Source organism: Dendrobates tinctorius, unplaced genomic scaffold, assembly GCF_039654945.1.
Source record: "Dendrobates tinctorius isolate UK_male_01 unplaced genomic scaffold, ASM3965494v1 ptg000028l, whole genome shotgun sequence".
NCBI classification, from domain to species: domain Eukaryota; kingdom Metazoa; phylum Chordata; class Amphibia; order Anura; family Dendrobatidae; genus Dendrobates; species Dendrobates tinctorius.
The window spans coordinates 691,845-714,167 of NW_027361696.1; the positions used below are offsets into that span (position 1 = coordinate 691,845).

The following is a 22,323-nucleotide window of genomic DNA, read 5'->3' on the forward strand; positions in this document are numbered from 1 at the left end:
CCAGACTGCGAGATTTCCTACTCCCTGTAGCTCATGCAGCTCATAGATAGGAACTGAGTGCCGTCATATCTTCCTGTATTCTGAGTCATCTGTGCCACGTGCAACAGAAAAACTTCCGTCTTTCCTTCCTCCATTTAGATATAAACTAGGGGGAATATTGGGCTTTATAGAAATAGAAGATACTTATAATATTTATTTATTTTACTCATTTATATAGCGCCATTAATTCCACAGCGCTTTACATACATTATTAGCACTATCCCCGATGGAACTCATAATCTAGATTCCCTATCAGTAAGTCTTTGGAGTGTGGGAGAAAACCGGAGAACTCGGAGGAAACTCACGCAAACACGGGGAGAACATACTCCCCAGGACCCCAGCTCTGCAAGGCTGCAGAGCTAGCTAACCACGGAGCCACCGTGCCGATAATAAAATTATTATTTCTTTCTTACACCAATGTCAAATTCTGCCGATGACACCTGCAGTGTAAAGTATGAAAGCTTCTTATCCTGTATGCTATGGCAAGCTTCGTATAAAGATCTTTACTGTCATGTTTTTGCTGCTCATTAGTACAAAGTAGGAAGTATATGTAGACACACATTTATAGGCATAGCCCTGGACACAGCCAGAATGAAAACCCCCATTCTTTACACTGCAGGCTGGAGAACAACACTGGTGTTTATTACAGTGTGGCTTCTTTTCTAGTTTATGATGCATTCTTATTAGGAAAGCTTGGGACCCTATAATCTGCTGCCATGATGTGGTAACATTGGGGCAATTGTGGCGCTGGTTTTTGAGGCGAGTGCTCCACGTCGCGGACATCTCTTCTATCTGCGGCTTTGACAAAGGAAAAAAGAGACGTCGCAGTCCATATGGTGCAGCGCTGGGCGGCTGGTTCCAGCCAAGTGATGTGCATCCCTTAGAGTCCCAGCCCTGTGCCCTCTTCCTGCACACGTGGCCTGGCATGGCCTTCAAAGGCCCGGTGTCCTGGCCAAAAAAAAAAGCACATGAAAAGCTGAGCCCCAGCCGGGACCAGGGAGACCCGGATCGGAGGACAGAATGGTCCAGACATTCTGCTGTGCTGGCAGGAGGAGCAGGAGAAGAATGGGAACAGATTACCCTCTGGGGCGATGGCAGCGATTTGATGCCCGGGATTAGTTTATTATAGATTTTGAAGCTTTGAGCCTGAGGCCACAAAAATGTGAAAATTCTGAGTCAAATGTATGGAAAGATCTAATTAGTAATGACGGCGATAAAATGGTGGCTCTGGATGGTGCATGAGAAATGGTTAATTTAGGCTGAAACTCAGATGACCTGACACCCTCCTGTGAGGTGCAGGTGGTCCTCCAGCCCAGTGTAGTCCCCCAACCCCCCTCGATTGTGTCTAACAAACATATATAAAATTTGACAATTGGGTGTTACCATTCTCTGTATCACTGGGGTGTGGCCTTATACTGGCCAATCAGAGCCGACTTCGTAAAAGCCAGCAGTCAATTAATTGTTAGGGTAGGCACAAACATGGGCATCAAAGTATGCACCAAAGAGCGTTAACGAAAGGGTTAAATGACTCTGGGCCACTGATATCACAGTGCAGACATATAGAACAGTGAGCCCCACATCAGCCTGGCCCAAATGGGTTCTGGGCATCAAAACTGACATCAAAGTGGGCAGTCGATTTTGGCCATTTGAATAAGTAACTGGTGTTTTTAATGTGTTAAATGACTTTGGGCCACTGATCTCACAGTAAGAATACAGAGATAGTGATGCTGCAAATCAAACCCAGGTCCCTGTAGCCAGACCCAAATGAGTTATGGGCATCAGAACTGGTCTCAAAGTGGGCAAGCAGCTGATTTTCACATATTTGAATAAGTAACTGATATTTTTAAGGGGTTAAATGACATTGGGTCACTGATCTCACACTAACAATACATAGATAGTGAAGCCCTGTATTAAACCCAGGTCCATCCAGCCTGGCTCAAATGGGTTATGGGCATCAGAATTGGCATCAAAGTTGGCAAACAGCCCATTTTCTCATATTTGAATAAGTAACTGATGTTTTTAAGGGGTTAAATGACTTTTGGCCTCTGATCTCACACTAAGAATACACAGATAATTATGAAATGAACATGAATTACATGTAGACAATAAGGAAATCAACACATATCCCACATAAACAGGTGTATATTATATTCCCTAACTTTTATAGGTGGGGAATGAACAAGGAATATATGTAGATAATAGAGGATTGAACACATATCCCATATAAACTGGTGTATATTATATTCCCTGTTCTTTATAGGTGGGGAATGAACATAATATATACCGTATGTAGATAATAGAGAAATGAACACATATCCCATATAAACAGGTGTATATAATATTCCCTGTTCCAGATAGGTCGGGAATGAACATGAAATATATGTCGATAATAGAGGAATGAACACGTCTCCCATATAAACAGGCGTATATTATATTCCCTGTGCTTTATAGGTGGGGAATAAACATAATATATATGTAGATAATAGGAGAATGAGCACATCCCATATAAACAGGCCTATATTATATTCCCTGTCCTTTATAGGTGGGGAATGATCATGAAATGTATGTAGATAATAGAGGAATGAACACATATCCCATATAAACAGGCGTATATTAAAATCAGGGCCGGCCCGAACGTATAGGTGAACTAGGCGGCCGCCTAGGGCGCCGACCCGAAGGGGGCGCCAGAGAAAAAATAGAAAAAATCTTTTCAAAAGGCAAAAAGTTTTAGGGATAGAAAGAAAAGTGTACATATTTAAGGGCAAATATGACGCAAGAGAGGTTGGCTGGGTAGGCAACAATTTCGATAGAATCTGAAGTTGCTAAACAAATTAATCTCGGTGACTTAGGCTGCGTGCACACGCTGCGGATTCCGCTGCGTTTCCGCAGCGTTTTTGGCCGCTGCGGACACGCAGCAGTTTTAGCTGCGGTGTACAGTACCATTCAAATGAATGGGAATAAAAAACCGCTGTGCCGACGCTGCGGAAAAATCCGCGCGGATTTGCTGCGGTTTTGAATCCGCAGAAAGAATTGCATGTCAATTCTTTCTGCGGAAACCGCTGCGGGTTCTTATCTCCACCATTGTGGAGATAGTGAATCCGCAGGACCAAACCGCAGGGAAAACCGCAGATAATCCGCAGGTCTTTGGACCTGCGGATTATCTGCGGTTTTTGCAAAATCCGTGCGGATTAATCCGCAGTGGATTCCGCAGCGTGTGCAAGTACCCTTAGTGTCATCCTTTTCAAAAAAAAAAGGCAAGGAAACAAAAATTTTAATTACCTATGGTCGTTTTTGTTTTGTGTTATTGATTACTTTGTATATATTTGTCCTATACAACTTCTGAGAAGATTAAAGAGTTAGGAGAGAGTTAATTAATCATTGTTGTTGTGGTTTATTTTGCTCCTAAATTTATATCCCAAGTTTTCATCTACTGCCAAGAATAGTAGGGGCGCAACAAAATAGTTTCGCCTAGGGCGCCGTAATCTCTCGGGCAGGCCCTGATTAAAGTATATTCCCTGAGCTTTATAGGTGGGGAATGAACATGAAATATATGTAGGTAATAGGAGAATGAATACATACCCCATATAAACAGGTGTATATTATATTTCCTGAGCTTTATAGGTGGGGAATGAACATGAAATATGTGTAGATAATAGGAGAATGAACACATATCCCATATAAACTGGTGTATATTACTGTATATTCCCTGAGCTTTATAGGTGGGGAATGAACATGAAATATACGTAGATAATAGGAGAATGAACTCATATCTACATACATAATCACCAGTTGGCCGCTGTCCCCGAATCCCATAAGGCACCGTGGCAGTCCCACTTGCGCAGGCGCAGTTCGTGAACAGCCTTGCGGCCACGAACTGCACCTGTGCAAGTGACATACGGTATATACTCGAGTATAAGCCAGCGGGGAAGGGGGAGCGGCAGGAGAGAGCAGCTGTGACAGCATACTCACCCATTCCTGGCGCGGTGGATGCAACATTCCTGCATCTCTCTCTGTTCTCTCGGCTTCCAGCAGCACTTCCTGTATTCAGTGGTCACGTGGTACCGCTCATTAAAGTAATGAATATGGACACGTCTTCATGCCCATAGGTGTGGAGCGCATACTCATTACTTTAATGAGCGGTATCACCTGACCGCTGAATACAGGAAGTGCTGCTGGAAGCCGGGACAACAGAGAGAGATGCGGGAATGTTATAGCCACCGCGCGTGGAGGACAAGTGAGGACCGGGGAAGCCGAGCCAAGGCAAGCCACGCATACAGGATGGGACCAGGTAGCCATACATACAGGATGGGACCAGGGAGCCAAACATACAGGATGGGACCAGGGAGCCATACATACAGGATGGGACCAGGGAGCCACACATACAGGATGGCACCAGGGAGCCATACATACAGGATGGGACCAGGGAGCCATGCATACAGGATGGGACCAGGGAGCCATGCATACAGGATGGGACCAGGGAGCCATGCATACAGGATGGGACCAGGGAGCCATACATACAGGATGGGACAAGGGAGCCATACATACAGGAGGGGGACCAAACACATACCAAGACAGGATGGTGGAGCCACACATACCAGGACAGGAAGGGGGGGAGTCACATAACAAGACAGGGACGGGGGGAGCCACATACCAGAACAGGGATGGTGGGAGCCACACATACCACGACAGGGACGGGGGGAGCCACACATAGCAGGACAGGGATGGGGGAAGCCACACATACCACGACAGGAACGGGGGGAGCCACACATAGCAGGACAGGGACGGGGGGAGCCACACATACCAGGACAGGACGGGGGGACAATGCATACCCAGCTTATACTCAAGTCAATAAGCTTACCCAGTTTTCCGTGGCAAAATTAGGTGACTCAGCTTATACTCGAGTATATACGGTAACGTCTCCGCTATTCCCATGTAGGCGCAGTAACAGCCACGTCGTTACTATGCATGCACGGGAATAGTGGTGACGTGTATGTCACTTGCGCAGGCGCAGTTCGAGGCCGCAATTCCATGCATGCGCAGTAACAGCCACAACTGCATGCTCTACACGTGCTGCTCCTGTCAACACTGTAGGTAACAGCAGGTTCGCAGGATGCAGTGACAAGACGCGAGACTGGTTGAACTTTGAAAAGCAAACTTTTATAATTTAAAGCCGCTAGGGCTATACTAAGCAACCAAAAAGGGATAACAACAGTTTTCCTCGCAGGGACTCAGTACAACCAAACACTATTTGAAAAGAACACGAGAAACCCGGCCGAGGCCGGTTACTATGGGGCCACGGTATGGCCGTCTACGGGTCCTTATACTCTATAATGTCACTTATCCGTCCTGACGTCGCTCGGCGTCTCTCTGGAAGCTGCGTTGCTGATGAAGCTACTTTGGCGTCTTTGATGAGGCTGCTGTGGTGTCTTTGATGAGGCTGCCGTGGCGTCGCAGCCGCTGGGCCCAGTTGCTGAAGATTTGGAGTAGTCTTCGGGCACCCCAGCGCCCAGGAGGAGTTGGGGCACAACAGGTCCTGATGGAGTCCTGAGATGAAGTAACCCCCTGTTGTAACAGCGGGGTTGCGCTTGTTAGCAAGTTCAATGGGACTCCTGTCCCCAAGCAGGGTTGTGTCGCAGTGCTCAAGAGTGGCGGTTTACTGGCCGCGCGCACAGTCTGGGGCTGTGTGCAGAGTGTCTCTGTTGACGAGGAACAGGCCCTAACTGCCGACTGCAGTGGGGTGAAAGCGGCTGTGAGCGTTGATAGACAGGCCGCAACCACGGGCTGACGTGAAACGGCAGCAACCGCAGGCTGAAGGGGAATGGCAGCAGCCAGGACAGGGAGAGGACAGGCCGTGGAGGGCTCGAGCTCAGCGGTAACGGCCGAGGATGACCGGGGGCAGATCGTAACCCAGGATTGGGGTGAAGAGGCAGTCCCATGTCGGTAAGCTCGGCACCACTTTCCTGAGGGCCACTGCGTATCTACCCTCTGCTGCTGGTCTCTTCTCTGAACTGTCAGTGTCCTTCCCGTTCTCTAACGCCCCCTCCGTCTCCTGCTCCGTGCCTGACGTATCACCAACTGACTCCTCTGCGCGCTCCCCGTCCCTTTTATATTCGCCCCTCCCCTTGCTGTCCTGTCACTCTCAACAGTCCACTCTCCTCTGTTCCCCGGGTACTGTTTCCTTAGGAACTCAGATGGCGGTCCCCTTGGTTCCGGCCCGGACACTCTGTGGGGGTCCTCCTCCCTACAACACCATTAAGCATACAGATGTTATTTTCACCGCACTCCCGATGCAATAGCTTCAGGCCTATTTCTAGTCTGATATAAACAGCTGTATATTATATTCCCTGAGCTTTATAGGTGGGGAATGAATATGAAATATATGTAGATAATATGGGAATGAACACATATCCCATATAAACAGCTGTATATTATATTCCATGAGCTTTATAGTTGGGGAATGAATATGAAATATATATAGATAATAAAAGAATGACTTATAAATCTCAGGGAATATAATATACACCTGTTTATATGGGATATATGTTCATTCTCCTATTACCTACATATATTCCATGTTCATTCCCCACCTATCAAGCTCAGGGAATATAATATAGACCTGTTTATATGGGATATGTGTTAATTCCCCTATTATCTAGATATATTTCATGTTCATTCCCCACCTATAAAGCTCAGGGAATATAATATACACCTGTTTATATTGGATATGTGATCATTCTCCTATTACCTACATATATTCCATGTTCATTCCCCACCTATAAAGCACAGAGAATATAAGAGGGTGGGCCATTTATATGGATACACCTAAATAAAATGGGAATGGTTGGTGATATCAACTGCCGGTTTGTGGCAGATTGGTATATGGGAGGGGGGAAACTTTTCAAGATGGGTGGTGACCATGGCGGCCATTTTGGATCCAACTTTATTTTTTCCAATGGGAAGAGGGTCATGTGACATCAAACTTATTGAGAATCTATAATAATAAATGCCCTAAGCAGCTTCCGGTTGTAACAACTTCCGTTCAGTTGTAACCGGTGACGTCACCGCACACCTCTTTCCATGTTAACCCTCAACACACCACTCCTCAACACACACTCCTCTCACCTTTCACCATCTCCACTCACGTCCACTCATTCTTTCACTCCACATATGACCCCTTCTCTCACTCCGTCATCGCCGCTGATCCACGATCCCCGACATCTTCCGCCGGCGCCATCCTGGATCCAGACGTCCTCCACGCCGGCGACATGCTCTTGCGGCGACGCCATCTTGAGTATCGTGAAATCCCGCGATACTCAAGATGGCGTCGCCGCAAGAGCATGTCGCCAGCGTGGATGCCGTCGGGATCCAAAATGGCGTCGGCGAAAACTCGCGAGATTTCGCCGACGCCATTTTGGATCCCGACGTCGTCCACGCCGGCGACATGTTCTTCCGGCCATGCCATCTTGAGTATCGCGGGATTTCACGATACTCAAGATGGCGTCACCGCAAGTACATGTCGCCGGCGTGGAAGGACGTCTGGACCCAGGATGGCGCCGGCGGAAGATGTCGGGGATCGTGGAGCAGCGGCGATGACGGCGTATGAGAGACGGAGTGAGAGAAGGGGTCGTATGTGGAGTGAAGGAGTGAGTGGACGTGAGTGGAGATGGTGAAAGGTGAGAGGAGTGTGTGTTGAGGAGTGTGTGTGTTGAGGGTTAACATGGCAAGAGGTGTGATGCTATCGCATCCTCCTGATGCGATAGCATCGGGCCATAATCTAGTTCCACAAGAAAAACAATGGTGTGCTTGGTTTTAACGTAACTTTATTCTTTCATGTGTTATTTACAAGTTTATGACCACTTATAAAATGTGTTCAAAGTGCTGCCCATTGTGTTGGATTGTCAATGCAACCCTCTTCTCCCACTCTTGACACACTGATATATGAGATACATGTTCATTCTTCTATTATCTACATTTATTTCATGTTCATTCCCCACCAATAAAGCTCAGGGAATACAATAAACACCTGTTTATAAGGAATCTGTGTTGATTTCCTAATTGTCTACATGTAATTCATGTTCATTTCAAATCCAAGATGCCTAAAAAATCTGTAATACCTCTCCATGTCTTTGGACCTATATGTTCATTCTTTTTCTTCATTCGTTTTAGTACGTGCCACCAACTTCAGCCTCGTGTGATCAGTCACCTGTGTGATTAGAGTGCAGTGACCATACACTGCCTCCGGACCGTGGTCCCTGGACTTACATTTCTAGGGGCTATTACAGGAACGGCAGAACAAAAAGTTTTCAGAAAAGATGACATAATGATGACAGGACTTGACAGATGGCTCCGGACACGTCACCATTTATGCTCACTTTTTGCTTGTCCTCCTGCAGTTTTATGAATCTGGCAGTGACCGGAATCTCTATTCATCCTCAGCCCCCTGGTTCATGAATAGAATGCCAGACATGCAGTGAAGACTGACCCAGATAATGGCGAGAGGAATGTTGTGGAGAACGTGACAGTACCTCAGGTAATGGGGTCATTGCAATGGCACCACCACTGGCAGGAGCCCAGAACTGCCTGAATGGAAGATGGAAAAACCTTCGTACAACTCGGGGGAATTCTGCAAAGTTCCAGCGCGGTCACGCGGACGTCTCTCGCCGCTCCATGTTCCTGCCTGTACTCATGATGCCCTGGGCGGAGTGACGTCATGTGGTCACACGTGGTTCAGAGCTCACGACGGGTCCCCGGCGGTTCCTTTGCAGCGGGCCGCGCTGTGCTCGACTGTGGTCACATGATCAGGCCCCCTTACTACACTTAGGACGATCACTTTACCCGTGTGAGGGCACGGAGCACTGCGGGATTAACCCCCTCAATACCGGGAGTCGCCATCACCACCTGTGTTACATGCTGGACTCTGCTCACATCCAGTGCTGCAATCATACGAGATGGTGCACCTCACCTGGAACCACAGACAGCATCCACTCTGTTCACAGTAGTATCCTGCAGAATTGGGAATGCAGCTCTGGAGAGCAAGTCATGAGCGCAGTCTACCGAAATCCTGAGCTGATTTCCCACTTTTCCTGTTAGCACAGAGCAATGCATTGTGGGAGCTCAGACACCAGGGAGCGCAGCCAGACGTGACACAGACTAAGGCTGGCTTCACAATTGCATCTGTGCGCGCAGCATTTGATCCGCATAGATCTGCATGCGTCCATATATTTAACATGGTGTCCGCAGGGACATGCATTTGCATGCGTTCGCTTCCGGATGCGTAGGCATGTGTCATTTCGCGGTGTCCGGCAAACACAACATGTTGCATCTTTTGAGGCGTCAAAAATACGTCAAATTGTGCAGGCATGCGGATGAGTGAGTCAAAAAACGCATTACTGTCCATGGAAACGCATGTGCTATTCAAAATACATATAGAAATCCCATGAGACACACCTATTTTTGTCTGATGTCATATCAAACACATGCACATAAACAACGCAAACGCATGCAAAATCTCATACAAACACATGCACACGCGTTTTTTTTCCGTCAAACGTAAGATGATGTGCATAAAAAATGCTGCGTAGACATGAGTTTTGCATGCGTTTGCGGATGATACGCTGTGGACTCAAACACTAATGTGAACCTAGCCTAAACCCTGTGAGCTGAGGCCATTGGTGCTGATGTCTGCAGCCATCACTGTACAGGAGCGGACAGCACGGCAATGGCATCGGACTATCACACTCATCATCCCTCTCTCTACGAGCACAGGCTAGATGAAGACTTGTAGGCCGGATTCACCCGAGCGTATAACACGGCTGAGTGATATCTAATGAAACGTCGCAGCCCTCGGCCCGGTGTCGCTCTCTGGGGCACATCAGAGCAGACATTTTCTCATGCTGATTCGGTAGCGAGTCTCGGCGCACCCGGACAAGTCTATGATGACACCCCAGTGCGGTGCGATATACGCCGAGGCCGGTAGCAGGGGAGATGGAGAGATTACTTTCTCTGTCTCCTCCACAGCTGTGCTGTGATTTTCACATGTGAGATAATGGAGCACAGCGCACGGATGCTCGGATCACGTCGGACCTGAGGGTCATTAGCAGATCGCATCCGATGGCGTACGCTAGTGTGACGCCAGCTTAGATGGAGCCAACAACTACTACAGTACATGCTGCAATCACTACAGGACCCACGATGCAGCAGAGCAGAGCATGAACCGGCAGGGGGTGCAGCGAGATGAGAGATCACATTACCTGAGAGGTAACAGAAAGCAGGTGCACACGCTGACTGTGTGCCATACTAAAGATGGACGGCGCCAGAAAGCTGCTCAAGTGGAGTCCAAAGTGTCATTTTTGTGCTACATTGGCCTCATTGCAGGGAGCGGAGGCTCTGGAGTTAAAAGGAGACCCAGACGGAGCACATAGCATTAACGCAACTTTAATGGTTACCGTACTTCAGCTCGGAGGATTTTAAGGCCCCGGCCACTCTTGCGTGGTCTCCACGTACCGCCCCGAATGTTCCAATGTAACATCCATAGGAGAAATGATAGGGGTGATAACAGAACGAGTGGAGCCATACATTATAGACAGATCACACATCAGCAATGCATTACAATTAATCTTAATTAATGGTCATAAAGGAGAGAAAAAGAGAACCACTCCCAACATGGGACCGCAGTGTGCAGCTGCATAGAAAGACATGAAGCCAGCCGCACACTCCGGTCCCAAGTGCCGGCGGCAGTGCTAGGTATTGATGCAAGAGAATCACATGAGTTTCTCGCATAGCACTCACAAGTATAACCCCGGCCTTAAAATGACACTTTATTGGTTACACCGGTGACAGGCCTCTACAACTGCACCCCGAGCACTGGCCTCTACCACCAGGCACCAGCCTATATACCACTTGGCGCCTATATAGCTACACCCTGGGCACTGGTCTCTACTGCTGACCTCGGGCATTGGCCTATACAGCTGCACCCTGGGCACTGGTGTCTGCTGCTGACCTAAGGTACTGGTCTCTACCTGAGACCACTTGTCTCTACTGCTGACCATGGGCATCGGCTAATACAGCTGAACCCCGGGCACTGGCCTCTACCGCTAACACCGGTCTCTACAACTGCACCCCGGGCACTGGTCTCTACTGCTGACCTCAGGCACTGGCCTCTACAGCTGCACCCTGGGCCCTGGCCTCTACCTCTGACTTCAGGCACTGGCCTCTACAGCTGCACCCTGGGCCCTGGCTTCTACCTCTGACTTCAGGCCACTGGTCTCTACTGCTGACCTCAGGCACTGGCCTCTACCTCAGGCCACTGGTCTCTACTGCTGACCTCAGGCACTGGCCTCTACCTCAGGCCACTGGTCTCTACTGCTGACATCAGGCACTGGCCTCTACCTCAGGCCACTGGTCTCTACTGCTGACCTCAGGCACTGGCCTCTACCTCAGGCCACTGGTCTCTACTGCTGACATCAGGCACTGGCCTCTACCTCAGGCCACTGGTCTCTACTGCTGACCTCAGGCACTGGCCTCTACCTCAGGCCACTGGTCTCTACTGCTGACCTCAGGCACTGGCCTCTACCTCAGGCCACTGGTCTCTACTGCTGACCTCAGGCACTGGCCTCTACCTCAGGCCACTGGTCTCTACTGCTGAGATCAGGCACTGGCCTCTACCTCAGGCCACTGGTCTCTACTGCTGACCTCAAGCACTGGCCTCTACCTCAGGCCACTGGTCTCTACTGTTGACCTCAAGCACCGGCCTCTACTGCTGACCTCGGGCACCAGCCTCTACAGCTGCACCCCGGGCACCGGCCTCTACCTCTGACTTCAGGCCATCCTGGGGACCGCAGGGATGCACCACCTCTCATTGTGAACACATGACAGATCTCCAGTCCCTGCACATCACGTGATCGTGTGATACCTACAATCGACCCGTTGCATTGTCGCCGCGGTGTGACATGCTTTCCTGCCGCTCATGGTAAACGCTCTTTATAATTCGTGGCGATAAAACACAATTTCTTCTCCTTCATCAGCGACGCCGTTGTGTTCTTGTTTCTAAATTATACGCCACGTTGCGCCCACATAACTGGGAGTGAAAGACTCGCGTATTTAAATCCTGATTATTGAAATTTCCAGCAAATGCAACTTTTTCCGTCTCCGGAGGAACTGAATACATTTGACTTTTCTTTGTGGCATTTTCCCGGCACAATAGAATTGCGCGTCCGGTAATGATATGCTGGCGGCGTACAAAAGCTTTCAATTTTCTCTTATTCTCTTGGTTCAATAGAGCCACCATAGAGCGTGGTGAGCCGCACGGCATTGTGGGAAGGCGCGGCTCTCATTGGTAGCGAGGTCCCTTCTGCAGACTGTATTTTTAATTATCTGTTTGCGCCGGCCGCAGGGATTACGGGGTCGGCTGCGGGGAGCAGATACACACAAGCAAATGTTTCTCTTGTCGGTTCAGTAAGAAAACAGGAGGTGGAATAAAAGAGCAGGAAAACACGAGGGGCGCGCCATTGTTTCTGCCCGGAAGGATTAACGGAGCTGGAATAGCATCTAACAAGACCCCCGACAGCAGCAGAGACCCCAACAATTCATTGTATACAAATAGACCTCAATTTGTCACATTCTATGCTCAAGTCACCTCCAAAGCTGCATTCAAAATGTTACTGACTGCTGGTGCTAGGAGGGAATATCTACACTCCATAGTCATGTGACCAAACAGCTCCGCCCTACTGTCATCTAAGCTCCCACAATGCGCTGCACTTTGGTGAAACCAGCAGAATTTGGAATGCAGCTCTGGGTGGGACTAGAGAATAACACATGATTTACACTTAGCTTAAAAGTATAATGTTACTCAGCACTGCAAAAGGTTGGCAAAATGCTCATTGGCTAATCAGTCAGCCAATGAAAGTGGGAAAGTGTCCACAAACCGATTGCTGCTGAGATGTTTAATGTGATTGTTATCAAAGTGACAGTGTGTGGGCTGGGCTGTGACAACCTCTCATTGTGGTGGCTGTCACCATCTATGCTATATTCATAGTAACAATGTAGCACATCTGGTTGTATTCCTTTACAGTAAAGCAGATCTGGATGTGTTCCGTTACAATGTAGATGATCTAGTTATGTTCTGTTAAATGTAACAGATCTGGTTGTGCTCCATTACAATAAAGCAGATCTGTTTTTGCTCTGTTACAATAGAGCAGATCTGGTTGTGTTCTGTTACAATGAAGCAGATCTGGGTGTGTTCTGTCACAATGAAGCAGATCTGGTTGTGTTCCTTTACAGTAAAGCAGATCTGGATGTGTTCCATTGCAATGTAGCAGATCTGGTTGTGCTCTGTTACAATAAAGCAGATCTGGTTGTGCTCTTTTACAATAAAGCAGATCTGGTTTTGCTCTGTTACAATAGAGCAGACCTGGTTGTGTTCTGTTACAATGAAGCAGATCTGGGTGTGTTCTGTCACAATGTAGCAGATCTGGATGTGTTCCTTTACAGTAAAGCAGATCTGGATGTGTTCCGTTACAATGTAGCAGATCTGGTTGTGCTCTGTTACAATAAAGCAGATCTGGTTGTACTCTGTTACAATGTAGCAGATCTGGTTGTGCTTGTTACAGTGCAGCACATCTGGTTGTGCTTGCTACAATCAATCAGATCTGGTTGTGCTCTGTTACAATGTAGCAGATCTGGTTGTGCTCTGTCACAATGAAGCAGATCTGACTGAGCTCTGTTACAACGTAGCAGGGCTGAATGTGTCCCGTGCCTAGGTTCTCCCTGCAGCTCAGCCCCAGGACACCAGTGACCCTCAGCATTCCATCACATAATGCATTGAGCCTCGGTGCTCACCTTAGAATATGTCGCTCCGTTCAGGACTTCTCCGTTCCTCATCCAGATGATGGTTGCTGCTGGTTTGGCGTTGTCTGCGTGGCACGTTAAGTTCAGGGGGTCTGCGGCCCGGAGGCTTACTATAGGACCACCAATAATTACCGGATCATCTGGCGGAACTGTGGGGAAAAAACACAAGTTGTCTTATTATCCAATATCAGACATTACAGAATGTCAAAGCTACATTGTACCAAACCAGCCCCCAACAGCTCTGGCTGTGACCTAACAGCAAATACATCAGTTAGGCAGGGGCTGCAGGAAATGTTAAAAACATGGTTGTTTTACACCATACACAGCGCCACGCACATCCACAGGTCAGGTCTGGTATTGCAACTCAATCACTTGGATGTGAGCTGTAATCCCAGACGCGACCTGCGGATGAGTGCGGCGCTGTCAATCTCTACTATATGAGCTCTGACTTGTCACATGAACAAACGAGGTGCAAATACTAAAGGAAAATGGGGTCCTACAAGTGCGCCAGGAGGACAATGTGCCGACCCCCCACAGCACATAGCTGGAGCGCCACAAAGGCCCCAGAGCCAATCAGATCATTTATTTACAATTGTAGCAACAGGAGGCGCCGCTGCTCCGCGTCCTGCCCGTAGAGTGTTCATCGTGCCATTCGTCACCGTTACCCAGCGATACGTCTGATTAATGGCGGCCGTTACAGACGCTTCGCAGATGATGGAAAGAACGTTTCTCTCATTGTTTTCAATTTTCCAATTAAAATTTAGTCGTTATGGTTTTTGTAAAAAGCTTTAAGTGACGGCAGCTCACGACTCATTACTAATGGAGCACATTTATGATGCGGGGGCTCCCTGTATGGGGGGCTTATAATATTCCAGAATACCGCATCCGCCATTTCTAACCGCTATCGCAATTAGAGCTGCAGCTTTGGTTACAGAGCGCTCCTAAAATCCAACTAATCCCCCCAAAATGGAAACCTTTGTTTATAGAAAAGCTCTTTCCCATGTAAAATGGCCATTGCTGCTCTGTGGGGTGGTCACTGCATTCTGTGAGGTGGTCCCTGTGCTCTGCAAGATGGTCAGTACGCTCTTTGAGGTAGTCACTGCGCTCCGCGAGTTGGTCACTGCGCTCTGTGGGGTCGTCACTGCGATCTTTGGGGTTGTCAGTACGCTCTGCGAGGTGGTTACTGCGCTCTGCGGATTGGTCAATGCGCTCTGTGAGATGGTCACTGCGCTCTGCGAGGTGGTTACTGCGCTCTGCGGATTGGTCAATGCGCTCTGTGAGATGGTCACTGCGCTCTGCGAGGTGGTTACTGCACTCTGCGGATTGGTCAGTACGCTCTGTGAGGTGGTCACTGCGCTCTGCGGATTGGTCAATACGCTCTGTGAAGTGGTCACTGTGCTCTGCGAGGTGGTTACTGCGCTCTGCGGATTGGTCAGTACGCTCTGTGAGATGGTCACTGCGCTCTGCGAGGTGGTTACTGCACTCAGCGGATTGGTCAGTACGCTCTGTGAGGTGGTCACTGCGCTCTGCGGATTGGTCAATACGCTCTGTGAAGTGGTCACTGTGCTCTGCGAGGTGGTTACTGCGCTCTGCGGATTGGTCAGTACGCTCTGTGAGATGGTCACTGCGCTCTGCGAGGTGGTTACTGCGCTCAGCGGATTGGTCAGTACGCTCTGTGAGGTGGTCACTGCGCTCTGCGGATTGGTCAATACGCTCTGTGAAGTGGTCACTGTGCTCTGCGAGGTGGTTACTGCGCTCTGTGGATTGGTCAGTACGCTCTGTGAGATGTCACTGCGCTCTGCGAGGTGGTTACTGCACTCTGCGGATTGGTCAGTACGCTCTGTGAGGTGGTCACTGCGCTCTGCGGATTGGTCAATACGCTCTGTGAAGTGGTCACTGTGCTCTGCGAGGTGGTTACTGCGCTCTGCGGATTGGTCAGTACGCTCTGTGAGATGGTCACTGCGCTCTGCGAGGTGGTTACTGCACTCAGCGGATTGGTCAGTACGCTCTGTGAGGTGGTCACTGCGCTCTGCGGATTGGTCAATACGCTCTGTGAAGTGGTCACTGTGCTCTGCGAGGTGGTTACTGCGCTCTGCGGATTGGTCAGTACGCTCTGTGAGATGGTCACTGCGCTCTGCGAGGTGGTTACTGCGCTCAGCGGATTGGTCAGTACGCTCTGTGAGGTGGTCACTGCGCTCTGCGGATTGGTCAATACGCTCTGTGAAGTGGTCACTGTGCTCTGTGAGGTGGTTACTGCGCTCTGTGGATTGGTCAGTACGCTCTGTGAGATGGTCACTGCGCTCTGCGAGGTGGTTACTGCGCTCAGCGGATTGGTCAGTACGCTCTGTGAGGTGGTCACTGCGCTCTGCGGATAGGTCAATACGCTCTGTGAAGTGGTCACTGTGCTCTGCGAGGTGGTTACTGCGCTCTGCGGATTTGTCAATACGCTCTGTGAGATGTCACTGCGCTCTGCGAGGTGGTTACTGCGCTCAGCGGATTGGTCAGTACGCTCTGTGAGATGGTCACTGCGCTCTGCGAGGTTGTTACTGCGCTCTGCGGATTTGTCAATACGCTCTGTGAGATGTCACTGCGCTCTGCGAGGTGGTTACTGCGCTCTGCGGATTGTTCAGTACGCTCTGTGAGATGGTCACTGCGCTCTGCGAGGTTGTTACTGCGCTCTGCGGATTGTTCAGTACGCTCTGTGAAGTAGTCACTGCGCTCTGCGGATTGTTCAGTACGCTCTGTGAGATGGTCACTGCACTCTACAGATTGGTCAGTACGTAAGGGAGGGCCAGAACCGTAGTCATGACCTATACTCTGGTGGCAGCTGCGTCCAGCCCTCCCCCTACATGAAACAATACTCTTCTCCTCGGCATACCTGCATCTCCAGATTCAGCTTCACCCGGGCACTTACCAGGCCACAACGGTCCTTCTTCTAGGCGACCCCCATCAATGGAGACACAGTCCGAGACAACTTTAGCACTTTCTTTACTCAGGATTTTGCACGTTACATCCACAGTTTGTACATTATAACATTTGCTTGCTGTCACTTTTGTACAGTACACGCTCGGACCGGGCCATCTTATACTGCTTCCCAACTCCCTCCATCTCCTTAGTTCAGCCAACTTCTGCCCTAAAAGCATTGGCCTAGGCAATAAGACACGACATCTTCCTTTTCCTGTTCTTACCCACTGCTAAGACACGCAGTGGCCGTGGGTAACGTGGGCAATAACGACTTAACGTTACGTGGCTGCCGAGCTCTCCGGGCCTATAGCCCATGTGGACACTTGGGCGCCCTGGCCTCGTCTAACTAAACCGCTCTTAAGCACTAACCTTAACTCAGAAGCCCCTCCCACAATTGACCCACTATGAACCTCCTATCAGATCCCACTAGTATGCCCCCACCTAGTGGACCACAACATAATTACATCTACCCGGTCTATGGGGGAACAATGAACTAAGAGTGCCCTGCTGTAAAGGCCCAAGAAGAATGCACTAGTTTACCCTAACTAAACATAGACAACAGACACATAATATTGTATAATACACAATGGTAACACATACATGTGGCAATACCATTAAAAACTGGTGATAATTAGTGTTGAGCATTCCGATACCGCAAGTATCGGGTATCGGCCGATACTTGCTGTATCGGAATTCCGATACCGACTTCCGATATTTTTTCAATATCGGAATTCGGCATCGGAATCGGAAGTTCAAAGCTGATTGACAGCCTGACGTCATCATGATGCGCGGTGTGTGCGCATCATGATGCGCCGTCATTTCGGGCCTTCCGGGGGTCTCTGCCGGCCTGCCGGGGGGCTGTGTGGACTGCCCGGGGTCTGTACCGGCCTGCCGGGGGGCTGTGCCGGCCTGCCGGTGGTCTGTGCACCCTGTGGGGGTCTGTACCGGCCTGCCAGGGGGCTGTGCCGGCCTGCCGGTGGTCTGTGCACCCTGTGGGGGTCTGTACCGGCCTGCCGGGGGGCTGTGCCGGCCTGCCGGTGGTCTGTGCACCCTGTGGGGGTCTGTACCGGCCTGCCGGGGGGGCTGTGCCGGCCTGCCGGGGGGCTGTGCTGATGTCCGGGGGTCTGTGCAAGCATCGTCCGATGGGACTACAAGTCCCATCTGGCGATGCCTGCTACCATGACAGTGATTGACACATTAGCCAATGATGGGACAGTAGTAGTCCCATCATCCGGCTAATGTGTTAAATGTTAAAAAAAAAAAAAAAAATACTACATACATACTACATACATACTACATGCATGCTACATACATACTACATGCTACATACATACTACATGCTACATACATACTACATATATACTACATGCATGCTACATACATACTACATGCTACATACATACTACATATATACTACATGCATGCTACATACATACTACATGCTACATACATACTACATGCTACATACATACTACATATATACTACATACATACTACATACATGCTACATACATGCTACATACATGCTACATACATACTACATGCATGCTACATACATACTACATACATGCTACATACATACCACATATATACTACATACATGCTACATACATACTACATACATGCTACATACATACTACATATATACTACATGCATGCTACATACATACTACATATATACTACATGCATGCTACATACATACTACATACATACTACATGCATGCTACATACATACTACATACATACTACATACATGCTACATACATACCACATACATACTACATACATGCTACATACCACATATATACTACATACATGCTACATACATACCACATATATACTACATACATGCTACATGCTACATACATACTACATACATACTACATACATGCTACATACATGCTACATACATACTACATATATACTACATGCATGCTACATACATACTACATATATACTACATGCATGCTACATACATACTGCATGCTACATGCATGCTACATACATACTACATACATACTACATGCTACATACATACCACATATATACTACATACATACAATACATTCATACAATACATACATAGACATACAGTACATATAACATAGAGTAACATACTTACCAATACTTGTCACATTGTTCCCCGAAGCCATTGTCTTTTCTGGAATAAATATTAACATAACAAACCACAAAAATACTCACCCACGATCCGAAGCAGTCCACGAGTGTGTCCCACGACGATCTTGGGTAGAGAACGGCAGCATCAGATGATGCTGCCGTTCTCTACGGGCTGCAGGAATCCAATGACGGAAGGTAGGTATCCTTCCGCACTGTATTCCTCCGCCACTTAAAAAAAAAAAAGTCCCTAGTCTCACTTTATGCCATTGCTGCGTGGGAAATTCCCACACAGCAATGGCATAAAGTGAGACTAGGGACTTTTTTTTTTTTTAAGTGGCGGAGGAATACAGTGCGGAAGGATACCTACCTTCCGTCATTGGATTCCTACAGCCCGTAGAGAACGGCAGCATCAGCTGATGCTGCAGTTCTCTACCCAAGATCGTCGTGGGACACACTCGTGGACTGCTTCGGATCGTGGGTGAGTATTTTTGTGGTTTGTTATGTTAATATTTATTCCGGAAAAGACAATGGCTTCGGGGAACAATGTGACAAGTATTGGTAAGTATGTTACTCTATGTTATATGTACTGTATGTCTATGTATGTATTGTATGAATGTATTGTATGTATGTAGTATATATGTGGTATGTATGTAGCATGTAGTATGTATGTAGCATGCATGTAGCATGCAGTATGTATGTAGCATGCATGTAGTATATATGTAGTATGTATGTGGTATGTATGTAGCATGTAGTATGTATGTAGCATGCATGTAGTATGTATGTAGTATGTATGTAGCATGCATGTAGTATATATGTAGTATGTATGTAGCATGTAGTATGTAGCATGCATGTAGTATATATGTAGTATGTATGTAGCATGTAGTATGTATGTAGCATGCATGTAGTATATATGTAGTATGTATGTAGCATGTAGTATGTATGTAGCATGCATGTAGTATATATGTAGTATGTATGTAGCATGTAGTATGTATGTAGCATGCATGTAGTATATATGTAGTATGTATGTAGCATGTAGTATGTATGTAGCATGCATGTAGTATATATGTAGTATGTAGCATGTAGTATGTATGTAGCATGCATGTAGTATGTATGTAGCATACATGTAGTATGTATGTGGTATGTATGTAGCATGTAGTATGTATGTAGCATGCATGTAGTATATATGTGTTATGTATGTAGCATGTAGCATGCATGTAGCATGCATGTAGCATGTATGTAGCATGTAGCATGCATGTAGCATGCATGTAGTATGTATGTAGTATGTATGTGGTATGTATGTAGCATGCATGTAGTATGTATGTAGTATATATGTGGTATGTATGTAGCATGTAGTATGTATGTAGCATGCAGTATGTATGTAGCATGCATGTAGTATGTATGTAGTATATGTGTAGTATGTATGTTGCATGTAGTATTTATGTAGTTTGAATGTAGCATGTATGTAGTATGTAGTATGAATGTAGCATGTATGTAGTATGTATGTAGTATGCATGTTGTATGTATGTAGCATGTATGTAGCATGTAATTTTTTTTTTTTTTTACATTCAACACATTAGCCGGATGATGGGACTACTACTGTCCCATCATTGGCTAATGTGTCAATCACTGTCATGGTAGCAGGCATCGCCCGATGGGACTTATAGTCCCATCGGACGATGCCTGCACAGACCCCCGAAGCCTGCACAGACCACCGGCAGGCCGGCACAGCCCCCCGGCAGGCCGGCACAGCCCCCCGGAGCCTGCACAGACCACCAGCAGGCCGGCACAGCCCCCCGGCAGGCCGGCACAGCCCCCCGGAGCCTGCACAGCCCCCCGGCAGGCCGGCACAGCCCCCCGGCAGGCCGGCACAGCCCACCGGAGCCTGCACAGACCACCGGCAGGCCGGCACAGCCCCCCGGCAGGCCGGCACAGACCACCGGAGCCTGCACAGACCCCCTGGCAGGCCGGCACAGCCCCCCAAAAGGCCCGTACAGACCCCAGAGAGGCTGTACAAGGCAAAAACAGGGTTTTTCTTATTCCGATACCGGAAGTCCCATAGACTTGAATGGGACTTCCGGTATCGGAATCGGCGATACCGATACTTTTTTAAAGATCGGCCGATCCATTCCGATCCGATACATTGAAGTATCGGACGGTATCGCTCAACTCTAGTGATAATACATATTTCTGTGTAGCAGGACCGCAGACGTTAATCAGAAACATTATAATACAGCAATGTACACAGGAACGATCTTTCACTTAAAACAGTCTATGTGGTTTATGTTCTCCATAAACCATCGAAACATGAACAAAAGGCAAACAGTCATACATCAGACAGATGAATCCTCAATGTCCATAGTAGAGCTCCGCTCTCTCAGACCTGTGGGCACACAGGCTGTGCCATGTCCAGCACACAGGCTCTATAGCTTAAACACAGTCTTTCTGACCCCGGTCAGCATACCACGGATGCCTGTCCGTTTCCTGTTGGTATCGGCCACACAGGTTCCCGGATGCCTCTTATCCACAGAGGTATCCAATAAACACTCCTTCCTGACCCCGGTCAGTGTTACTCACAGTTGTCAGACCGTCCGCCCCGGAGGTATCTCACAGGCCTCCTTCCTCTGGCTCAGACTAGCCAGCACTGCCACATGTGCCACACACACAAGCTCCAATAGGTAGCCTCTAACCACACCCACAGGTGAGGTAACATCACATGGGCTGGTTACATGGTCATGACATCACCGCAAGTCCTCAAACACCTGCAGGTCCTGAAGAAAAACAGTGGTACAGACAGCCCCCTCACCAAAAGGTGAGGCATATGGGTAGCCAGACCCTCCCATCTCTCATAGCTACCCGCAACCCAGACCCAGGTGCGCTAAACCAGTGGTCCCCAACCTTTTTTGCACCAGGGACCGGCTTCAAGCAAGACCATTCTTCCATGCCCCGGCAGGGCGGGGATGGAGGTGTGGCAGGGGCAGGATTTGGTCATAAGGGGGTGGGGCTATGGACAGGGTTGTAGTTTAGTAGTGCATACTTATCATTTAATTATAACATTTATAATGTGAATGTGACTCAACTCACCATAGGTTTTTAATGAGTGGGTGCACCGGGCACCGGGATTGTTTCCCTATATCAGTGGGAGCACTGGGCTTGTTTTCCTGCAACAAGACGGTCCCATCTAGGGGTGATGGGAGACAGCGACACCCTTGTATGCATGGCTCCGCTCCCACCCTTGTATGCATGGCTCCGCCCCACCTTTGTATGTATGGCTCCTCCCCCACCCTTGTATGCATGGCTCCGCCCCCACCCTTGTATGCATGGCTCCGCCCCCACCCTTGTATGCATGGCTCCGCTCC

General features: G+C 48.4%; 1 protein-coding gene across 2 annotated transcripts in view; it reads right to left on the minus strand.

Annotated features, from left to right (window-relative positions):
• Positions 1–22,323, minus strand: part of KIRREL3 (kirre like nephrin family adhesion molecule 3) — an 851,964-nt gene that overhangs the window by 125,338 nt on the left and 704,303 nt on the right. For both annotated transcript variants that reach the window (XM_073569972.1, XM_073569971.1), the window contains exon 5: positions 13,876–14,033. In XM_073569972.1, coding sequence (XP_073426073.1) covers positions 13,876–14,033 — 158 coding nt within the window. The remainder of the gene's footprint in view (positions 1–13,875; positions 14,034–22,323) is intronic.